General features: G+C 45.1%; 2 protein-coding genes across 11 annotated transcripts in view; one reads left to right on the plus strand and one right to left on the minus strand.

The window, feature by feature from the left end:
- LOC140384463 (basic helix-loop-helix ARNT-like protein 1) overlaps positions 1-11261 on the plus strand; it is a 74151-nt gene extending 62890 nt beyond the window's left edge. For all 4 annotated transcript variants that reach the window (XM_072466182.1, XM_072466184.1, XM_072466183.1 and 1 more), the window contains exons 16-18: positions 2614-2707; positions 4401-4503; positions 10483-11261. In XM_072466182.1, coding sequence (XP_072322283.1) covers positions 2614-2707; positions 4401-4503; positions 10483-10640 — 355 coding nt within the window. In that variant the 3' untranslated portion in view covers positions 10641-11261. The remainder of the gene's footprint in view (positions 1-2613; positions 2708-4400; positions 4504-10482) is intronic.
- A 4209-nt stretch (positions 11262-15470) lies between these two features.
- Positions 15471-19905, minus strand: part of btbd10b (BTB (POZ) domain containing 10b) — a 115567-nt gene continuing 111132 nt past the window's right edge. For all 7 annotated transcript variants that reach the window (XM_072466195.1, XM_072466190.1, XM_072466193.1 and 4 more), the window contains one exon: positions 15471-16452. In XM_072466195.1, the coding sequence (XP_072322296.1) occupies positions 16142-16452 (311 nt within the window). In that variant the 3' untranslated portion in view covers positions 15471-16141. The remainder of the gene's footprint in view (positions 16453-19905) is intronic.

Genomic DNA, 19905 nt, shown 5'->3' on the forward strand with positions numbered 1-19905 from the left:
TCCCAATCAATATGCGTTCCTTCGTTCCAACATTACTCTCGTGACTTCACTTCAAAATAAAACTACTTCAATAAAACCACATCCTGAGATTGTGAAAGAAGGTATAGAAATGGAAATCCTTTCTTCCTTTTTAAAAAAATTTAGAGCATCCAATTCTTTCTTTTTCTCCAATTAAGGGGAAAAATACCGTGGCCAATCCACCTACTTGCACATTTTTGGGTTGTGGGGGTGAGACCTACAGGGAGAATGTGCAAACTCCACACGGACAGTGACCCGGGTCCTCGGTGCCGTGAGGCAGCAGTGCTAACCACTGCACCACCGTGCTGCCCCCCTTCCTTCCTTCATTCCAGAGATGGCTAAGAGGAGATTGAATAGTGGTGTTCAAAATTGTGAATTTTTTTTTGGGGGGGGGGGAATTTTGAGTTATTCCAGAGAAGCTTTATCTACTGGCAGGAGGATCGATAACCGTCGGACACAAATTTAAGATAATTGTAATAACCTCCGGTAGTGGCACGTAGATCGAGGTCGCATGTTTGGTGGCTCCTGCTAGACTTGTCATTTTTAGGCTCTTTACACCCATTTTTGGGGGGACATTCTTTTGTGAGAAGTTGTGGGAAGGTCTGAGGCATTCCAAGGATATCAAAAATTGAAAAAAAGAACCCAGGGAAAATGGGAGTGAGCTAAAGTCCGCCATTGAACGTGGTGAGGAGTTCAGCGGGAGAAAAGATGGCAGGAGAGAGTTCTTCGGGTGGCGCCACACCCATTACAGTGGAAAAGATGGCTGAAGTGATGGCCGGGGAGTTTGAGTGGCTGTATTCAAATTTAAGATAATTGAACTAGAGGGGGAGAGGAAGACGTTTATCTGTGCAGCGGGTTTTTGGCATCTGGAATGGAAAGGGGTGCTGACAGCAGATTCAGTCGTAACTTTCCAAAGGGAACTAGGTAAATAATTGACAACTTTTCAGGGCCATGGGTTAAGCACAGGGGAACTGGGCTCCTTTTGATGGGCCGACATAAGGACGATGGGCCAAATGGAGTCCTTTTGTGCTGTCTGGTTTGATAATTCTATTCTATTTTTATTTGATCATTTGGCATATTCAAATCCTACCTGTTCACAATTGATGGTTAGCTCACCAGCTTGGTGCGCATATGACCCTAAGATGAGCTTCTGCCCTCTTATTGAGCCATCACCAAGACTGCAAATTTCCACTTTGCAGCACTGCCCAACTTTGCCCCAATGTCAGCACAGCTGCTGCTAAAACCCTCATTTATCCCTTAATTATCTCGACTTGACTATTCTAATGCACTCCTCGCTGGTCACTAACAGTAAAGTTGAGGTCATCCAAAACTCTGCTACCATGCCTTTGGAACATAGAAAAGAGAAGCAGAAATAGGCCATTTGAACTTCTCTGCCATTCATTAATATCATGGCTGATCATCCAACTCAGTAACCAGTTCCTGCCTTTGATCCCTTTTGCCCCAAGAGCTATATCTAACTCCTTATTGAAAGCCTTGTGTTTTGGCCTCAACTGCTTCCTGTGATAACAAATCCCACAGGCTCACCATTCTGGGTGAAGACATTTCTCCTCATCTCAGTCCTAGATAGTCTGCCCCGTATCCTTAGACTGTGACCCCTGGTTCTGGACTCCCCTGCCATCGGGAACATTCTTCCTGCATCTGCCCTGTCTAGTCCTGTTAGAATAGGTTTCTTTGAGATTCCCCCTTCTTCTTCTGAACTCCAGTGACTATAATCCTAGCTGACTCAATCTCTCCTTGTATTTCAGTCCTGTCATTCCAGGAATCAATCTGGTAAACCTTCCCTCTGTAGCAAGAAAATCCTTCCTCAGATAAGGAGACTGCACACTTATGTTCCAGGTGTGGTCTCACCAAGGCTCTCCTATAATTGTAGCCGGGCATCCCTGCTCCTGTACTCTAATCCTTTCGCTATGAAGGCCAAATACCATTTGCCGCTTTTACTCCTGCTACACCTGCATGCTTACCTTCAGCGACTGTGTACAAGAACACCCAAGTCTCTTTGCACATTCTCCTCTCTCAATCTACAGCCATTCAGATTATAATCTGCCTTCCTGTTTTTGCTACCAAAGTGGATAACCTCTCGTTTCTCCACATTATATTTGCCCACTCACTCAACTTGTCCAAATCACACCAAGTCCCATTCCCCTATTGGCCCTGTGCTCACAGCTACACTGGCTTCCGGTTAAGCAACGTCTTTGTTTTAAAGTTCTCTTCATGTTTTCAAATCTCTCCATAGCGGTACGGCTCCCCATCTCTGTAATTTCCTCTGAGGGAGCTGCACTCCTCTAATTCTGGCCTCTTGAGCATCCTGATTGGAATCATTCCATCTCTGTTGGCCCTGCCTTCAACTGCCTAAGCCCGAGTTCTGGAATTCCCTCCCTAAATCTCGCAACCTCTCATTCCTCCTTTTAAGACGCTCCCGGCCTTTGGTTATTTGACCAAGTATTTATTGATGAGGCTCCATGTCATACTTTGTTTTATAATATTCTTGAGGATTATCTTGGGATGTTTCATTACCTTAGAGATGCTATATAAATATAAGTTATTGTTGTTGTAATGTGACTTTGTATTTGACAGGATTAGAGGATCATCCCCTTCAAGCTGCAGCTCTAGTCCGCTTAACATCACCAATACGCCACCTCCTGATGCATCATCTCCAGTAGGGAAGAAGGTAGGAATTTTTTCTGCGTCCATACCACCTTTGAACTGGTTCCATCAATGTCCCCGGTCCATTTAAGTCAATCATAGTGAAACTAGGGATGGTATCCACTGCTGTTCTTACTCTCTCCACAGGATGGCGGTGTTACCTCTAAAAATAACAGCAAGAATCATCTATTGCTCCCGAGGTGATGCTGTAACCACACTCAGCCATTTCCTATTCACAGCCAAAAGATATCCCATAACCTCCGGCTGCGCAGGATTCAGCAGTGAACTCTTTCTTGTAGTGTATACTTCCTGTAACTGCAGCACTTATTGGGGGAATGCTGCACAATCAGAAGTGCTGTCTTTAAGATGAAACGTCAAAGTGAGGCCCCATCTGTGCATTCTGGTGGATTTAAAATATCTCCTGACGCTGCCTCGAAGGGCAGTGGAGTCATTCTTGGTGTCCTGGTAAATATTTATCCTCAAATCAACATCACCAAAAAATGCGATTTGGTCATGATAAAATTGCTTTTTGTGGGATCTTACTGTGCACAGATTGACTGCCACAATTCCAACGTTAAAACAAGTTTTACACCTCAAATGTGGATGGGGCTGTTTGGGTTTCTGATTGGCAAGTAAAAGTAGAGTACTGGTCACCTTTGGTCATGTGAACTTAATGGGCGAGATTCTCCGCCGGCGGGAGTCTCCGTTCTGCCGGCGCCCGGGGGTTTCCCGACGGCGTGGGGCTGCCCCACAATGGGAAACCCCATTGACCGGCCGGCTTAACGGAGAATCCTGCCGGCGGGTTGGGGCAGAAATGTGGCGGGGCGGAGAATCCAGCCCAATGTGTCTGTACCTGTGAACTTAAATCTCTGTCCATTTGTTGGTAAAATAGGTCAGATGAGGATTAACACTGTGCCGAGGACCCGGGGTTGATTGCGACCCGGGTCACTGTCAGTGTGGAGTTTGCACATTCTCCCCCTCTCTGCATGGGTCTCAACCCCACATCCCAAAGATGTGCAGGGTCTCGCTAAATTGCCCCTTAATTGGGAAAAAAAATAATTGGGTACTCTAAATTTAATTTTTTTAAATGGGTCAGATGAAGAGTGAGAGTTTTCTTGATTATCATGCCTACTTTACATCCTCTCATTTAAATACTCCGTGTCACGTTTCATAATAGACATATATTGAGTTATAAAATGGTTTCTGACAGAACAATGTTTCAATTATAAATATTTTGTTCATTTTCTTCATCTCTGCCCTGATTCCTTTAACAGTTATCTTATCCTTTCGTTACTAACCCTCTTGCCAGTGGAAAAAGTTTCTCATTTACCCTAGCGAAAACCTTCATGATTTTGAACACCTCCATTAAAATCTCCATTTAAACTTCTCTGCTCCATTGGGAGCAACCCCAGTCTCTCGAGTGACTTCATATCTGGAATTCCATCTCTAAGTCGTTTCCCTCATTTAAGGCACTCCTTAAAACCTATCACATTGACTAAGCTTCTAGACACCTTGCAAATATGTGCCTCGGAGTCATGCTTTCTGTTTATAACTCCTGAGAATGTCTTATTGCATTAAGTGTGCGATATATGTATAAGCTGTTTTTCTTGTCCATTGTGCAGTTAAAGAAAGAGTCGGTGCCAGTGGGACCATGTCTACAGTTGTATTTGGGTTATTCTTTGACTCTGCTGCTGATGTTGTTCTCTGTCTCTCCCTAGATTCTGAATGGCGGCATGTCAGACATAACCAATGCAGGAGTATTGCCAGGGCATGTGACTGACGGCACTGGTTACCCATACACTGACAACAGCTCTCTGCTCAGTAAGTGTTGCTCCCTTTGTTATCAATCACAAATTGTATCAGTTCCCCCAAGTTCTGAACCTGAATCCTGTGCCAAATACTGTGTTGGTGCCAGTTTTAAAAAATATAATGCTTCAGCTGGGCCACGACTGGAATATTGCAGCCCGTTCTGGTCAAAGGTGTGAGCTCCTTGAGAGGGTGCAGAGGGGATTTATCAGGAATGGTTCCAAGGATGAGGAATTTTTGCTACAACGTTAGGATGAAAAAGATTTTCTCCTTTTGAGCAAAGGAGAATGAGGGGAGATCTGATAGACATGTCTGAGTTTATAACAGGCTTAGATAAGGGCGATAACGGAAAACTGTTCCCATTAGCTGACGGAGACAGATTTCTGGTCTTGGGACAGTGATGCAGGGATGGGCAGGGTGGAAGACCTTTTTATGCAGCAAATGTTAATGGCCAGGAATTTGCTGCCTACAAAGCTGGTGGAAGCAGAGAGAAGAATGATTTCAGAAGGAAATTTGATGGGCATGTGAGGAAAATATACTTGCAGGATTACAGGGATAGAGCGAAGGAATGGGACTGACCGTAATACTCTATGGAGGGCTGGAATTGGCTGGCCGGCCTCATGGCATCCTGTGCTCTCATGAACCTATGATTCTTTAATCCATGTCTATTTCCTTGTCGCCTCCCATTGTTTTTATCAATTATTATTTTTCCAATTAAGGGGCAATTTAGCGTGGCCAATCCACCTACCCTGCACATCTTTGGGTTGTGGAGGTGAGAACCACGCAGACACTGGGAGAATGTGCAAACTCCACACAGACAATGACCCAGAGCCGGGATTCGAACCCAGATCCTCAGCATCACCTTCCATTGTGTCCTTCACCCTTGCACAATGCAATTGAAGCAAATAGCAGATAAGCATTGAAGAGAAAACTGGACAAAAACAAGGGCAAAAGGAATAGATGGCTATGCTGATAGGGTGAGGTGAAGTGGAGTGGGACATGTTGGGCCCCTTGTCCTGATTTCCCCTCAAGCGGACATAAAAGATCCCACAACATTATTGCTACCACGTTTCCTGCATTTCAACAGTGACTCTACTTCCAAACTACTGCATTGGCTGTAAAGTTCTTTAGTATGTCCTGAGACTGTGGGAGGTGCTAGACAAATGTATGTCTTTTTTTTTTCCTCAATGACATCCAGTGGCCCCCTCACACAATATTAGTCACTCAAAATGTCCACCTGCGCAACATGGGCCTTCCCAGGGAATCAGAATGCCATTCTTACACAATTGGACAATTCTCAACTTGACAGTCCAACAGCTTTCTCTAACCCCCTCTTCCGCCCCCCCACCACCCCGCCCCATCCAATCTGCAATATTTTTAAAAATAAATTTAGAGTACCCAATTTGTTTTTCCAATTAAGGGGCAATTTAGCATGGCCAATCCACCTAACCGGCACATCTTTGGGATGTGGGGGTCAGACCCACGCAAACACGGGGAGAATGTCCAAACTCCACACAGACAGTGACCCGGGCCGGGATCGATCCCAGGTCCTCAGTGCCGCGAGGCAGCAGTGCTAATTACTGCACCACCGTGCCGCCTCCAATCTGCAATATTTTAACCGAAAAAGCAAGACTGTTCCAAGGACCCTACGGTTGTTATCTCTTGTTTTATTTGCACCTGTATTTCAGAGAGAAACTTTTCATTTCCAGAGACTTCCAAACACTGCTGGAAAATTTTTGAACCTTTGATTAAAACTATGCGCTGAGTCCTCTAATGGGACAAAGCAGAATGAGAAAGTAATGTGGGAGAGAGCAAATGGGGGGAGAGAGGAAGAGCAAGCTTGTGTTTCCCGTGTCCTTTATATTTTGTTCAGACTAGGTTCAAGGGGCTGAATGGCCCACACCTGTTCTCATTGTGGAACAGAGTCACGGGGCTGAATGGCCCACACCTGTTCTCATTGTGGAACAGAGTCAAGGGGCTAAATGGCCCACACCTGTTCTCATTGTGGAACGGAGTCAAGGGGCTGAATGGCCCACACCTGTTCTCATTGTGGAACAGAGTCAAGGGGCTGAATGGCCCACACCTGTTCTCATTGTGGAACAGAGTCAAGGGGCTGAATGGCCCACACCTGTTCTCATTGTGGAACAGAGTCAAGGGGCTGAATGGCCCACACCTGTTCTCATTGTGGAACAGAATCAAGGGGCTGAATGGCCTACTCCTACTCTCGCTAAAGGAGGTTCTTATTTTCCAACATCTCAATTCTGGTGCTGGGCAGCACCAAGACATTAACTTTTAAACATGTGCTATCCAGCCCTATACTTCCTGCATTTTCCTTTTTTCTTCATTAAATATCGGCTAACCCGCAAGTCAGATGATGTCACAAGGAAAGTGCACATTTTAACTGTGGGTTCTTAATGGCCTGCTTTACCAATGGAGCAGGAGCTCACAGATTCATAATGGATGATTCATGGTCTGTGGAAATAGTTGTGTATCTAGCCAAGCCCTGTGATTTAAGTGTTTGACATAGTTAATACTGAATGGCCCATTTAATTTGAGGCACTCAACAGTAATCCAGTTGACTGCCTGTAATAAAGGCTCTGCGGAGTCTCCGTATCTGGCTCACGAGCTAGCTGACAGATTCTTGTCAGGGGATACTCCACAGCCTTTTCACACTGACTAATTCTGCGATTATTGCATCTATTGGCCTGGATTTCGCAGTGGTAAAATGACAATTAAATTGTCAGCGTTCTCTGTCTTTACTCCACTGACACTAACTGCGCCCATGCACAGAATAGGGAAATTCAGAAGTTGCTGCCAGTGAGTCTGTGTGCCTCCACAGGGTCACCGTTGAAGCTCCCCCAGACTACAATCAATGGGAAATCTTTTGAATTCACAAAATGTTCTGCTCTTCCACTATTAGTCTTACTTTTAAATCACTTGAAGGTTATACCTCGTCGCATGAATGATGGGTTTCGAATGAGGTAGTAACTTCACAATTACTGCTAAACACCTCCGCTGGCCCTGAAAGGCTGATTTTATATTTGACAAATGTCAGCACTTTTTATTATCTTAATCAAATCATAATTATATCTGTGCTATCTGAACATGTAAATTAAGACTGAAGGATATTTAGTGCTTTTAGCTTCCTGGCTTGCTGTCTCTTTCAATACTTCAATATGAATGACTTTTTCCCTGCTTGGTGATATCGCTGCTGCATGCCTGGAGATCCTGTTTACTTGGGAAAGGGGAATTCCACACCTCTGAGATCACTGAATCACTCCAGGATGCTTTCGTTAATGTCAGCAGTGACCTCCTTCACTTTCATACCAAACACGAAATCCAAATGAATAACAGGTATGCCTAAAATCATAAAATCCCTACAGTTCAGAAGGAGGCCTTTCGGCCCATCGTGTCTGCACTGGCCCTCCGAAAGAGCACTCTACCCACGTGTACTTCCACCATCCACCCTACCCTATTTTCATAGCTGTATCTGCATCTGGATACAAAGGGGCAATTTTAGCATGGCCAACCCACCCAACCTGCACATCTTTGGACTGTGGGAGGAAACCGGAGCACCCAGAGGAAACCCACGCAGACACTGGGAGAACGTGCAAACTCCAAACAGCCACCCAAGGTCGGAATTAAATTCCGGTCCCTGGTGTTGTGAGGCAGCAGCGCTAATCACCGTGCCGCCCCCTGGCATATACATTGGATAGGCCTCAGCTGGAGTATTGTGTTCGATTCTGGATGCTGCACTTTGGGACAGTCAATGCCTGGGGAGGGGATTTCCTCCTGCAGAGGAGATTTACTAGAATCGTATCAGCCATGAGGGACTTCAGTTATGTGGCAAGACAGAAGAAGCTGGGGTCATTCTCCCTGGAGCAGAGATGATAAAGGGGAGATTTGATAGAGGGAATCAAAGTTATGAAGGATTTTGAGGAAGTAAATGAAGAGAAACGATTTCCACTGGCAGGTGAGTTAGTAACCAGAGAACACAGGGCAAATGAACCAGAGGTGAGAGGAGGGCTATTACTTTCACAAAGTGCGTTGCTGTGATTTGGAATGTGCTGCCTGAAAGAACAGTGGCAGCAGATTGAATAGAAACTTTCAAAAGGAAATTAGATAAATACTTGAAGGGAAAAACTCTGCAGAGTTATGGGGAAAGAGTAGGGGTGGGATAATTTGATAGCTTTTTCAAAGAGCCTGCATAAACAGAATGAGCTAAATGGCCTCTTTTGGTGTTGTGATGTTACCCATATTTCTGGTATTGTCCTTTTCGCCCTTAAATCTGCCATCCTCAAGAAAACCTTTAACCTCTCCATTCATGTAAACCTCAACTCCATCTCCAACTTCACTTTCCTCTCCAAATTCCTCAAGCATGTTGTCCCCTCCAAAATTTGTGCCCACCTTTCCCAGAACTCCCATGTTTGAATTCCTCCAATTGGATTTCGGCCCGTTATAAACATTACAAATGTTATCCTATGTGACTGTAAGCTTTCCCTCCTCATTCTTTGTCTTGATCGATCTGCAGCCTTCGACATGGTTGACCACACCACCTTCCTCCAAAGCCTCCCCACCGTCATCCAGTTGGTTCCATTCTAATCCATGTAACCATAGCCAGAGAATCACTTGCAATAGCCTATCTTCTCACTCGTGCCCCATTATCGCTGGTGTTCTCCAAGGATGTATCCTTGATCCCTCCTGTTTCTCAGGTTGCCCCTTGACAACATCCAAAAGCGATAGTTTTCACATGTTGAAGACATCCAGCTCTACCTCACCACTACTTGTCTCAACACCAACTGTTGCTAAATTATCAGACTGCTTGTCCAAGATTACATGTTGGATGTGCAGAAACCTCCTCCAATTAAACATTGGGAAGACTAGGGCAACACTGTGTTGCAGTGGTTAGCACTGCTGTCTCATGGCACAGAGGATCCGGGTTCAATCCCGGGCCCGGGTCACTGTCCGTGTGTAGTTTGCATATTCTCCCCGTGTTTGCGTGGGTCTCAGCCCCACAACCCAAAATTATGTGCAGGATAGGTGAATTGGCCACGCTAAATTGCTCCTTAATTGGGGGGAAAAAAGAAATTGGGTATTTAAAAAAAGATTTTTTAAATATTGGGAAGACTGAAGCCTGTTTTCAGTCCCCACTCCAAACTCCTTTCCCAGCTAGACTCCATTGCTCTCCCTGGCAACAATCCAAGACTAAACCAGTCTGTTGCAATCTTGTGCTTCATTTGACTGCAAGATGTGCTTCTGACCTCGTATTTGCATTATCGTTGAGACAGCCTATTTCCATCTAGTTAGCATTGCTCGATTTGGCCCCTTGTCTCAATTCATTTGCTGCTGAAACCTTTGCTACATTTAGACTTGACTACCCAATGCAGTTTTGGGAGATCTCTCATATCAACCCTCCATAAACTGGAGGTCATTCAAAGCTCTAACTCACCAAGTCCAGTTCACCTATCACTGTGCTTGCTGACATACTGGTCAAGCAACAGCTTAATTTAAAATTTTTGTCCTGGTTTCAAAATTGCTTCCATGGTCTGCCGATCATTCCATTGGCGGACATGTCTTCAGCTGCCTTGGCCCTAGGCTCTGGAATTCCCTCTCCATGTCTTTATTTTGCTTTCCTCGTTTAAGGTACCTTAAAACCTATGACCATGATTTTGGTCATCTGACCAATATCTTGTGTAGCTGTGTCATACTTTTATAATGCCCCTATGATGTGCTTTGAGATGTTGTATTACGTAACATGCTATGTTCAGATTTACAGCTCAGGAAGATTCAAATGCTTGAGTGTTCTGCCGAGTGCAAACTCCATGTGACACATTTAACAAATTCCTAATAAGCAATATGACCTGTTGAACAATATCACTTTCAGATTTCCTAGCATTTGTGGCATTTTGCTGTCAAAATCTAGTTGAGTTTCTGCTCCTCGCCGTACTGCGTTAACTTGCCTTTGGCTCAAGTTTGCTTCTCCCCTTCTTTCAGGTGGCAATTCTCACCTGGGCATAGACATGATCGAGGATCGTTCATCGAGCAGTCCCAGCAACGACGAAGCAGCCATGGCAGTGATCATGAGCCTTCTGGAAGCAGACGCAGGGCTCGGAGGTCCGGTCGATTTTAGTGACTTGCCATGGCCCCTCTGAACAATGTTTCACTGGCAGCCCCAAGTGCATTAAATTGAATACCGTTGTGAGCCATATATCCAACTTGTGTGTTGCTTTCATTTGCACGTAGCTGAGACACGTGTGGATTCCACAAAAAATGCTTCAGCCCCACCCTGACCTATTGCATTTGTGAAGCAAGCTGCTGTGTTAACCTTGAAACACTGGATTTCTGCTGAGGATAATTTTAAGTCTGCTTTATGTTCTTGTTTTTTTTTAATTGAACAAATGCACTTTCTGGAGCTTAGCTTTGCAATGTTTTATTTTAAATAACACTACAGGTTCCCAAAGCTCTTCTACAGAGCTGATTGTGTCAAGTTTGTTTTTTATTCTTGCATTGCTCTAAGACATATACATATATTTATTGTATTAGCAATGAAATGCTGTTTTAAACCTGGAGCGTTGATCTTGTTTGCCACTTGTACAGTTTTTTTTTTACAGAAATCACTTTGTACAAAGAGGGAAATGCGGTCTTAAACCCTTAAGAAATATATTTGTATATACGGTGTAAACTGGATTTGTACTGGCACTTTGACCCGATAAGAGACAAGATCCTGATTGTTTCTGTGATATACATTAAATTCATTTTAACTTATTCCCTAATCTACATTACCCCTTGCTTGTGTCTGCTGTTGCATGACTTATGCCTCATCATCCAACAATGTCAGATTGTAGGAAATCTATCATGTTGGGGGTTTACTACAGGCCTCCCAACAGCCAGCGGGCGATAGAGGAGCAGATAGATAGACAGATTTTGGAAAGGAGTAAAAGCAACAGGGTTGTTGTGATGGGAGACTTCAACTTCCCCAATATTGTCTGGGACTCACTTAGTGTTAGGGGCAGAGTTTGTAAGGAGCATCCAGGAGGGCTTCTTAAAACAAATATGTAGATAGTCCAACTACGGAAGGGGCTGTACTGGACCTGGTATTGGGGAATGAGCCCGGCCAGGTGGGAGAAGTTTCAGTAGGAGAGCATTTCGGGAACAGTGACCACAATTCAGTAAGTTTTAAAGTGCTGGTGGACAAGGATAAGAGCAGTCCTCGGGTGAATGTGCTAAATTGGGGGCAGGCTAATTATAACAATATTAGGCGGGAACTGAAGAACCTAGATTGGGGGCGGATGTTTGAGGGTAAATCAACATCTGACATGTGGGAGGCGTTCAAATGTCAGTTGAAAGGAATTCAGGACCGGCATGTTCCTGTGCGGAAGGATAAATACGGCAAATTTCAGGAACCTTGAATAACGAGATATTTTGTAGGCCTCGTCAAAAAGAAAAAGGAGGCATTTGTCAGGGCTAGAAGGCTGGGAACAGATGAAGCCTGTGGGGAATATAAAGAAAGTAGGAAGAAACTTAAGCAAGGAGTCAGGAGGGCTAGAAGGGGTCACGAAAAGTCATTGACAAATAGGGGTTAAGGAAAATCCCAAGGCTTTCTACACATACATGAGGGTAGCCAGGGAAAGGGTTGGCCTACTGAAGGATAGGCATGGGAATCTATGTGTGGAGCCAGAGGAAATGGGCGAGGTACTAAATGAATACTTTGCATCAGTATTCACCAAAGAGAAGGAACTGGTAGATGTTGAGTTTGGAGAAGGGTGTGTAAATAGCCTGGGTCACATTGAGATCCAAAAAGACGAGGTGTTGGTGTCTTGAAAAATATTAAGGTGGATAAGTCCCCAGGGCCTGATGGGATCTACCCCAGAACACTGAAGGAGGCAAGAGAGGAAATTGATGAGGCCTTGACAGAAATCTTTGGATCCTCACTGGCTTCAGGTGATGTCCCGAAGCCAATGTTGTTCCTTTGTTTAAGAAGGGTAGCAAGGATAATCCAGGGAACTACAGGCCGGCGAGCCTTACTTCAGTGGTAGGGAAATTACTGGAGAGAATTCTTCGAGACAGGATCTACTCCCATTTGGAAGCAAATGGACGTATTAGCGAGAGGCAGCATGGTTTTGTGAAGGGGAGGTCGTGTCTCACTAACTTGATAGAGTTTTTCGAGGAGGTCACTAAGATGATTGATGCAGGTAGGGCAGTGGATGTTGTCTATATGGACTTCAGTAAGGCCTTTGACAAGGTCCCTCATGGTAGACTGGTACAAAAGGTGAAGTCGCACGGGATCAGGGGTGAGCTGGCAAGATGGATACAGAACTGGCTAGGTTATAGAAGGCAGAGTGTAGCAATGGAAGGGTGCTTTTCTAATTGGAGGGCTGTGACTAGTGTGTTCCGCAGGGATCAGTGCTGGGACCTTTGCTGGTCGTAATATATATAAATGATTTGGAGGAAAATGTAACTGGTCTGATTAGTAAGTTTGCAGACAACACAAAGGTTGGTGGAATTGCGGATAGCGATGAGGACTGTCAGAGGATACAGCAGGATTTAGATCGTTTGGAGACTTGGGCGGAGAAATAGCAGATGGAGTTTAATCCAGACAAATGTGAGGTAATGCATTTTGGAAGGACTCAAGCAGGTAGGGAATATACAGTGAATGGTAGAACCCTCAAGAGTATTGAAAGTCCGAGATCTAGGTGTACAGGTCCACAGGTCACTGAAAGGGGCAACACAGGTGGAGAAGGTAGTCAAGAAGGCATATGGCATGCTTGCCTTCATTGGCCGAGGCATGGAGTATAATAGGCAAGTCATGTTGCAGCTGTATAGAACCTTAGTTAGGCCACACTTGGAGTATAGTGTTTAATTCTGGTCGCCACACTACCAGAAGGATGTGGAGGCTTTAGAGAGGGTGCCGAAGAGATTTACCAGAATGTTGCCTGGTATGGAGGGCATTAGCTATGAGGAGCGGTTGAATAAACTCGGTTTGTTCTCACTGGAACGACAGAGGTTGAGGGGCGACCTGATAGAGGTCTACAAAATTGAGGGGCATAGACAGAGTGGATAGTCCGAGGCTTTTTCCCAGGGTCTAGGGATCAATTACTAGGGGGCATACGTTTAAGGTGTGAGGGGCAAGGTTTAGAGGAGATGTACGAGGCAAGTATTTTTTACAGTGAGGGTAGTGGATGCTTGGAACTCGCTACCGGAGGAGGTGGTGGAAGCAGGGACGATAGTGACATTTAAGGGGCATCTTGACAAATACATGAATAGGATGGGAATAGAGGGATACGGACCCAGGAAGTGTAGAAGATTGTAGTTTAGACGGGCAGCATGGTCGGCACAGGCTTGGAGGGCCGAAGGGCCTGTTCCTGTGCTGTACATTTCTTTGTTCTTAAGTGCATAACATGCTAAAATTCAGACCCTGGTTAGAGATTGTAGATGTAGGTTTTTGTGTGGAGGGTTGAGGCAAAGACTCAGATTCCAGAAGCACCAGCCTATTGTAAACTGAATTTATTTGTTTTGCCGTAAGACCACGAGGGCCCAAGAATTGCTATATAGAAAAAGCTGCATGACATTGGAGTTTTAAAATACTTGGCCTTATTTTCAAGCCTTCTGTCAGCACGACAACCCTCAAACTATGTTCCTCTAATTCAGCAGGCCTGATTTTAATTGCACTGCTCCAATATGGGTTGGCCTTCAGTTTCCCAGGCCATAAAGTCTAGAATTCTCTCCCTACAGCTCCTCTCATCTCAAAATCTTTGTTTCCAGCATTTGGTCATCTGTCCTATTACATTTGATAATGCTCTCGAGAAGCACCCTGGGGCTTAAAGGTGCGAAGTAAATCCAGGTTGTTATTGACTAATCACAGCAATTAATCTCTAGTCCACAATAGACCCACGTGAGATGAGGAAAACCCTTAATGGAAGGAGAGCTTTGGGAACCTGTTATGTATACTTCAATGAAATTAAGGAATCTTTTTTGAAGAGTTGCTGAGATTGAGTAAGAGGGTTAAGGGATTTTTAATTGGTTAGTTGGGTTTACCGACCGTAGATAATGTATATAGTTAATTGGATTTTCTGAAATTACCACCATGACACTTCAAAATGTAGAACAATTTAGGACATAGTACGGCAGCTACAAAAATGCAAGACATTTTTAAGGGACATACAGTATTAGGCCAGAAACATGTCAGTTCCTCAAATCTTTCCTGACCTCTTAGAAAACCATAGGACTGTGAGACAACCCAACTGGGAACAAGGGCACTGACATTCAGAAATTAATGCCAGGTGTGAGATGTTTATAAATCAGTCAGCTACTAACTTTAGATTCAATGTTACCATGAAATCTAATGATGCAGGTTCTTGGATCTGTAGAAACCTGATTGTCACCAAACTAGTTAAGTGGCTACCCAGATATGTATGGCTTATATTTTTATAAATCGGACATTCTTTTCCAAATAATGTTTGTGCTTCATGGATTTTGAGAAATTGAAACATTTTTATTAACATACCAGTCAATTGTGGCTCAGTAGAAGATTGGATTCCAGTCCCACCCCCAAAGCCTTGTGCAGCACTGAGTGACAGCCACACTGTCTGAGGGGCTGCTTTTTCTCAGATGTTTAACTGAGCCCCGTCTGCCCCTCCGGTGAACATAAGTTCTGCTGCCCTACTTTATGGAAGAACAGAACATTTAGGTCCTCAACCAGAGCAACCATCCCTTTGGAGAAGGGGAGAAAGAAAGGAAATTATCATTTTACAGAATCATAGAATTTACTTTGCCGAAGGAGTCCATTCGGTCCATCCAGTCTGCACTGGCCCTGGGACAGAGCACCTAGCTTAAGCCCATGCCTCCACCCTATCCCCGTAACACAGTAAGCCCACCTAACCTTTTGGACACCAAGGGACAATTTAGCATAGCTAATCCACCTAACATGCACATTTTTGGACTGTGGGAGGGAACTGGAGGAAACCCACGCAGACACAAAAAGGGACATATGCTTGTGATGTTTATTTATATAATCATTCATCAGCTGTTAGAAATACAAGGAACACTCTTGCAACATGTAAATTTAAAAGACTTCAAAATGGCTCCACAGGACAGCAGTAACCTGGCATACAGCAGAGAATATATACTTTATATCCCACACCAAAAAAATACTTGTACCTGAAGGGCGCGTTCTTTGAACCACCAGGGTTAATTTGGTGTGCAAGATCTGAACATTCCCTTTCACTAAAGTGTCACCACACATTGTGTGCTGTGCCAGCAGAAATTTAATTGCATTTCACTGAACACTTGGCTAAAAGACAAGTACAGACCAAAGCCATTCCCTGATACGTAGCACCTAGACTGCAACAGCCTTTTTAAGTAACGGTGTGCATTTAAAAATAATGTGGAGGATGAAGATACAATAGCAAAGGCATTCCTTTCCCTTCTTCCCAAAACCAAAAGCCATGTTTTTTTGGTGATGTAGATGAGTTTTTAAAAAGTTTAACTTAAGACTTGTAGCAGGTCGCTTGGTTATGATCATACTTTGTTCATATTGGTGTACGATGCTGACACACTGTCTTGCACAGAAACGCATCAGGACGACGTCAATCACCAGCAGCATGCTTAACAGCCTCCTCTTTTTTTTTCCCCCCCTCCCCCTGGTTACACACTATCAGACAGCTGGGGGTTGGGGGTCAAGCTCCAGGTCGTTAGTGCTGTTGGCAGGGTGGTTGGGCAGAACATCCAACTCGTCCACCTGTGGAGTTGGATGCATGACCACCAGTTGGTCCTGGGGGATGTCCGCTGCTGCCGCCGCCAGGTTGGTGATGGACTTGCTCTTCACGCACTGGAAATCGACATGACGACTCTTGCCCTCTTCCTTCTCCCAGGACATCCTGATGAACGGTCGCTGGACATAGTTGTAGATTACCTCAGGCCGGCCGCCTGGCCTTTTTTTCACCTTCTCCTTGTACGTGGGGTAACCTGAAAACACAGAGGGATCAGTATTACTGGAACTGAGAATACTGCAGGAGGCACAAACACATTTTCCAAGGTATGGGGCCTTTTTGAAAGTAGTGGGAAGGGAGAGGAAAAGCAAGAATCAAAAGTAAGGGAGAATCAATAAGTGGGGGTGGGGGGGGTTTGGTGGTAGAAGAGAGAAAGAGAGAGAGGAGAAACTGTATTACCCATCCCCTTTCACATTTTCAGAATTCCCCAAAGCATCTGCGGGCAGCTATTGTTGCAGGAATGAACAGCCAATCGCTTTTGGCCACATTGCTGGAGGGTTAATTATTGGTTGGGACAGTGGAGAGAATTCCCCTGTTCCTATTCAAATAGCTCCACATGATCTTTTCCCTCCTGAAAGGGCGGATGGAAACTCTGTTTAACATCCCATCCAAAATTCCTGCCCCTAGCCAAACTGTTCCAGTACAGCGATAACACCGGCACAATGCTGAGCAAGGTACAAAATTACCCAAACTATGTCCTGATCACAAAAATGGCATTTTTGATTTGTTACTTCCTCCAAGAACTGAATTAGTCACATGAATAACAGGAAACTTGTGGATGTGGTGTACCCCTCCTCCCCCACAAAAGACATTCATTGAGGTATCATATCAAAGGTTATGACACAGTACAATAGCTCATGGTATATAGGGTAACATATTAGCACAGAGGATTGTTACAGAACAGGAAAAATAAGAGTGTGCATAAATGGGTCATTTTTGAGTTGGGAAGATTCAACCGATGCAGTGTAGTGCCTTAACTATTTACAATCTATATTAATGACTTGGATTACAGGACTGAATGTATGGTCGCTAAAATTGCTGATGACACAAAAAAGTAAGCAAGTTGTGAAACAGCCACAAGGAGCCTGCAAAGGGTTATTAGGTGGGTTAAGTGAGTCAACAAAACATTGGCACAAATGTACCAATGTGGGAAAATGTGAACATGTCCACTTTGGCAGGAAGAATGGAAAAAACAGCATATTATTTGAATAGGGAGAAACAACAGAAGGGGGATCTGGGTGTTCTGGTACATGAATCAGTTGATATGCAAGTACAGCAAGTGGTTAGAAAGGCAAATGGCAAGTTGTTATTGCAAGAGGAATGGAATATAAAAGTAGGGATGTTTTGCTAAACTACATAGGATATTGGTGAGACCATATCTGGCGTATTGTGTACAGTTTGGTCTCATTTTTAAAAAGGATATAATTGCATTACAAGCAATTCTGAGAAGGTACACTTGACTGATTCCTGGGATGAAGGCATTATCCTACCAGGAAAGGTTGGACAGGCTGGGCCTGTATCCACTGGAATTTAGAAGAATGAGAGGTGATCTTATTGAAACATGTAACTTCCCGAGGAGACCTGACAGGATGGACGCTGAGCTGCTTTCTCCTTGTTGAAGAGACATGAACAGGGACAGATTAAAAATAAGGAGTCTCCCATTTAAGATGGAGATGTAGAGAAATGTTATTGGAGGGTCATAAGTCTGTGGAATTCTCTTCCCCAGAGAGGGGTGTAGGCAGGGTTGTTGAATATTTTTAAAGCTAAGTTAGAATAGATTCTTGATTGACAAGAGTCAAAGGGGTAGGAAAAGGCACAATCAGGTCAGCCATAAACTTATTAAATGGCAGAACAGGCTTGAGGGGTTGAATGGTCTATTCCTGTTCCTGGTTTGTAGGTTCTGCCAGGGATACTCAGCTTCAGGCATCATTACAGCCTTGGTCCAAACATGAGGTGGCACAGTGGTTAGCATAGCTGCCTCACACTTCCGGTGACAGGGATGTGCTGAGCGAACGCACGGAAGGTGGCTCTTCTCCTGGAAACCTGAAATTAGGCCCCTTTAGTCCAAAATTAGACCGCTAAACCCAGGAAAGAAACCCCCGCCCCGCCTCCAATGCCACCACAACGAACGAAGCATGGCAGGAAACAACCAGAGAAGCCGAAAAGACGGCAGAATCAGTAAGCGTCTGGAGAGGAAGAGGCAATGGCAAACACGCGGGAAGACATAAATCCGGCCACACCCGAACGGGATGGGCCGCCAGGACTGATGCCGGGCTACCCCATGATAAATGAACGGAAGGAGCACCTAACACAGGAGCTCTCAGTCCTCAAAGATGACATCAAGCTTGAAATGATGGTGACGGGGAAAGTGGCTGAGTCAGAGTGGCTGAGACAGAGCTGCTGACACCCCCCCCCCCCCCCCCCCCCCCTCCCCCCTTGAAGCAGCACTGGAAAAGACAGCAGCGTCTGTAGATACAGGAGGTGACAATCAGAGAGCTGGAGAAGGCTGCAATCAACCAGAACAATCGGATTGCCTCACTGGAGACAGATGGCAAGGTTGGTGGTGACACAAGGGACGCTAAGGCGGAACATCAGGGAACTTAATGGCCCAGTGAAAAAAAATCCAGAGTGTTCGCCCATCTGATAAGTCTGAGAGCTGACATAGGTGGGTCTCCTGGAGGAAGACTGAGTGAAAAGGACCGACTGCAGTAAAAAAAAAAAGAGTTGGATTTCCCATTCGTGCTACAGGACAAGGGCTTGGGGTTTGGCTATTCTGCTCAATAAGAGGACAACATTTACAGCAAAGAGGATGGTTAAGGACCAAGGGGGACAGTACATCATGGTTAATCATGTCCTGGAAGGGGCATCAGTGGTCCTTGTAAATTGGGACGACGCAGAATTCATGAAAACCATGGCGGAAATCCCCAACAGACACCCACCGACTCATCATACGGGGGGGACTTTAACTGTGTACAGGACCCATGGACAGACAGATCAAACCCCAAATTGGGGGGGGAAAAAACAAACATGGCAAAGGAATGAATGTTTTCATGGAACAGATGGGCGCAGTGGACCAATTGAGCTTCACACACCCAGGGGAGGAGTTCTCTTTCTTCTCATATTCACAGGGTATATACTAGGCTCGACATTTTTTGTAGTGGGGAAAGCAGTGCTTCCAGGGGTAGTAGGTACGGAGTACCCCGCAGTCATAATATCCGATCACGCTCTGACTTGCTCTCCACTGGCAAAGCAGTGCAACAGCTCTGCCAGACACAGGGGACCTTCTGTGAACATGCAGACAAAGCCAGCCACCTGCTGGCTCACCAAACTGAGAAAGACGGCAGCCACAAGCAGCGTGGGTGAAGATGGAGGAGAGTCCTGCATAGGGACGTCCCTCCGAGCTCGAGGCACAGCCGTTCTCCCATCCCCTCTTTCAGCCAAATACCCGAGGAGCCCAGTGGTAGTAGCCATGCTCCGGTCGTGGTATCAAATGAGGCAACACTCCGGCCTAAGCAAGATGTCCGTGGCCCCCATCTGCAACAAACATAGATTCGCTCCCACAATAATGGACGCCACCTTCAAAAGGTGGCGAAAGGACGAGCGGACACTGACGAATAGGGACATGTACAAGGACGATAGAATCTCTGGG

Source organism: Scyliorhinus torazame, chromosome 10 (genome assembly GCF_047496885.1).
Source record: "Scyliorhinus torazame isolate Kashiwa2021f chromosome 10, sScyTor2.1, whole genome shotgun sequence".
NCBI lineage: Eukaryota > Metazoa > Chordata > Chondrichthyes > Carcharhiniformes > Scyliorhinidae > Scyliorhinus > Scyliorhinus torazame.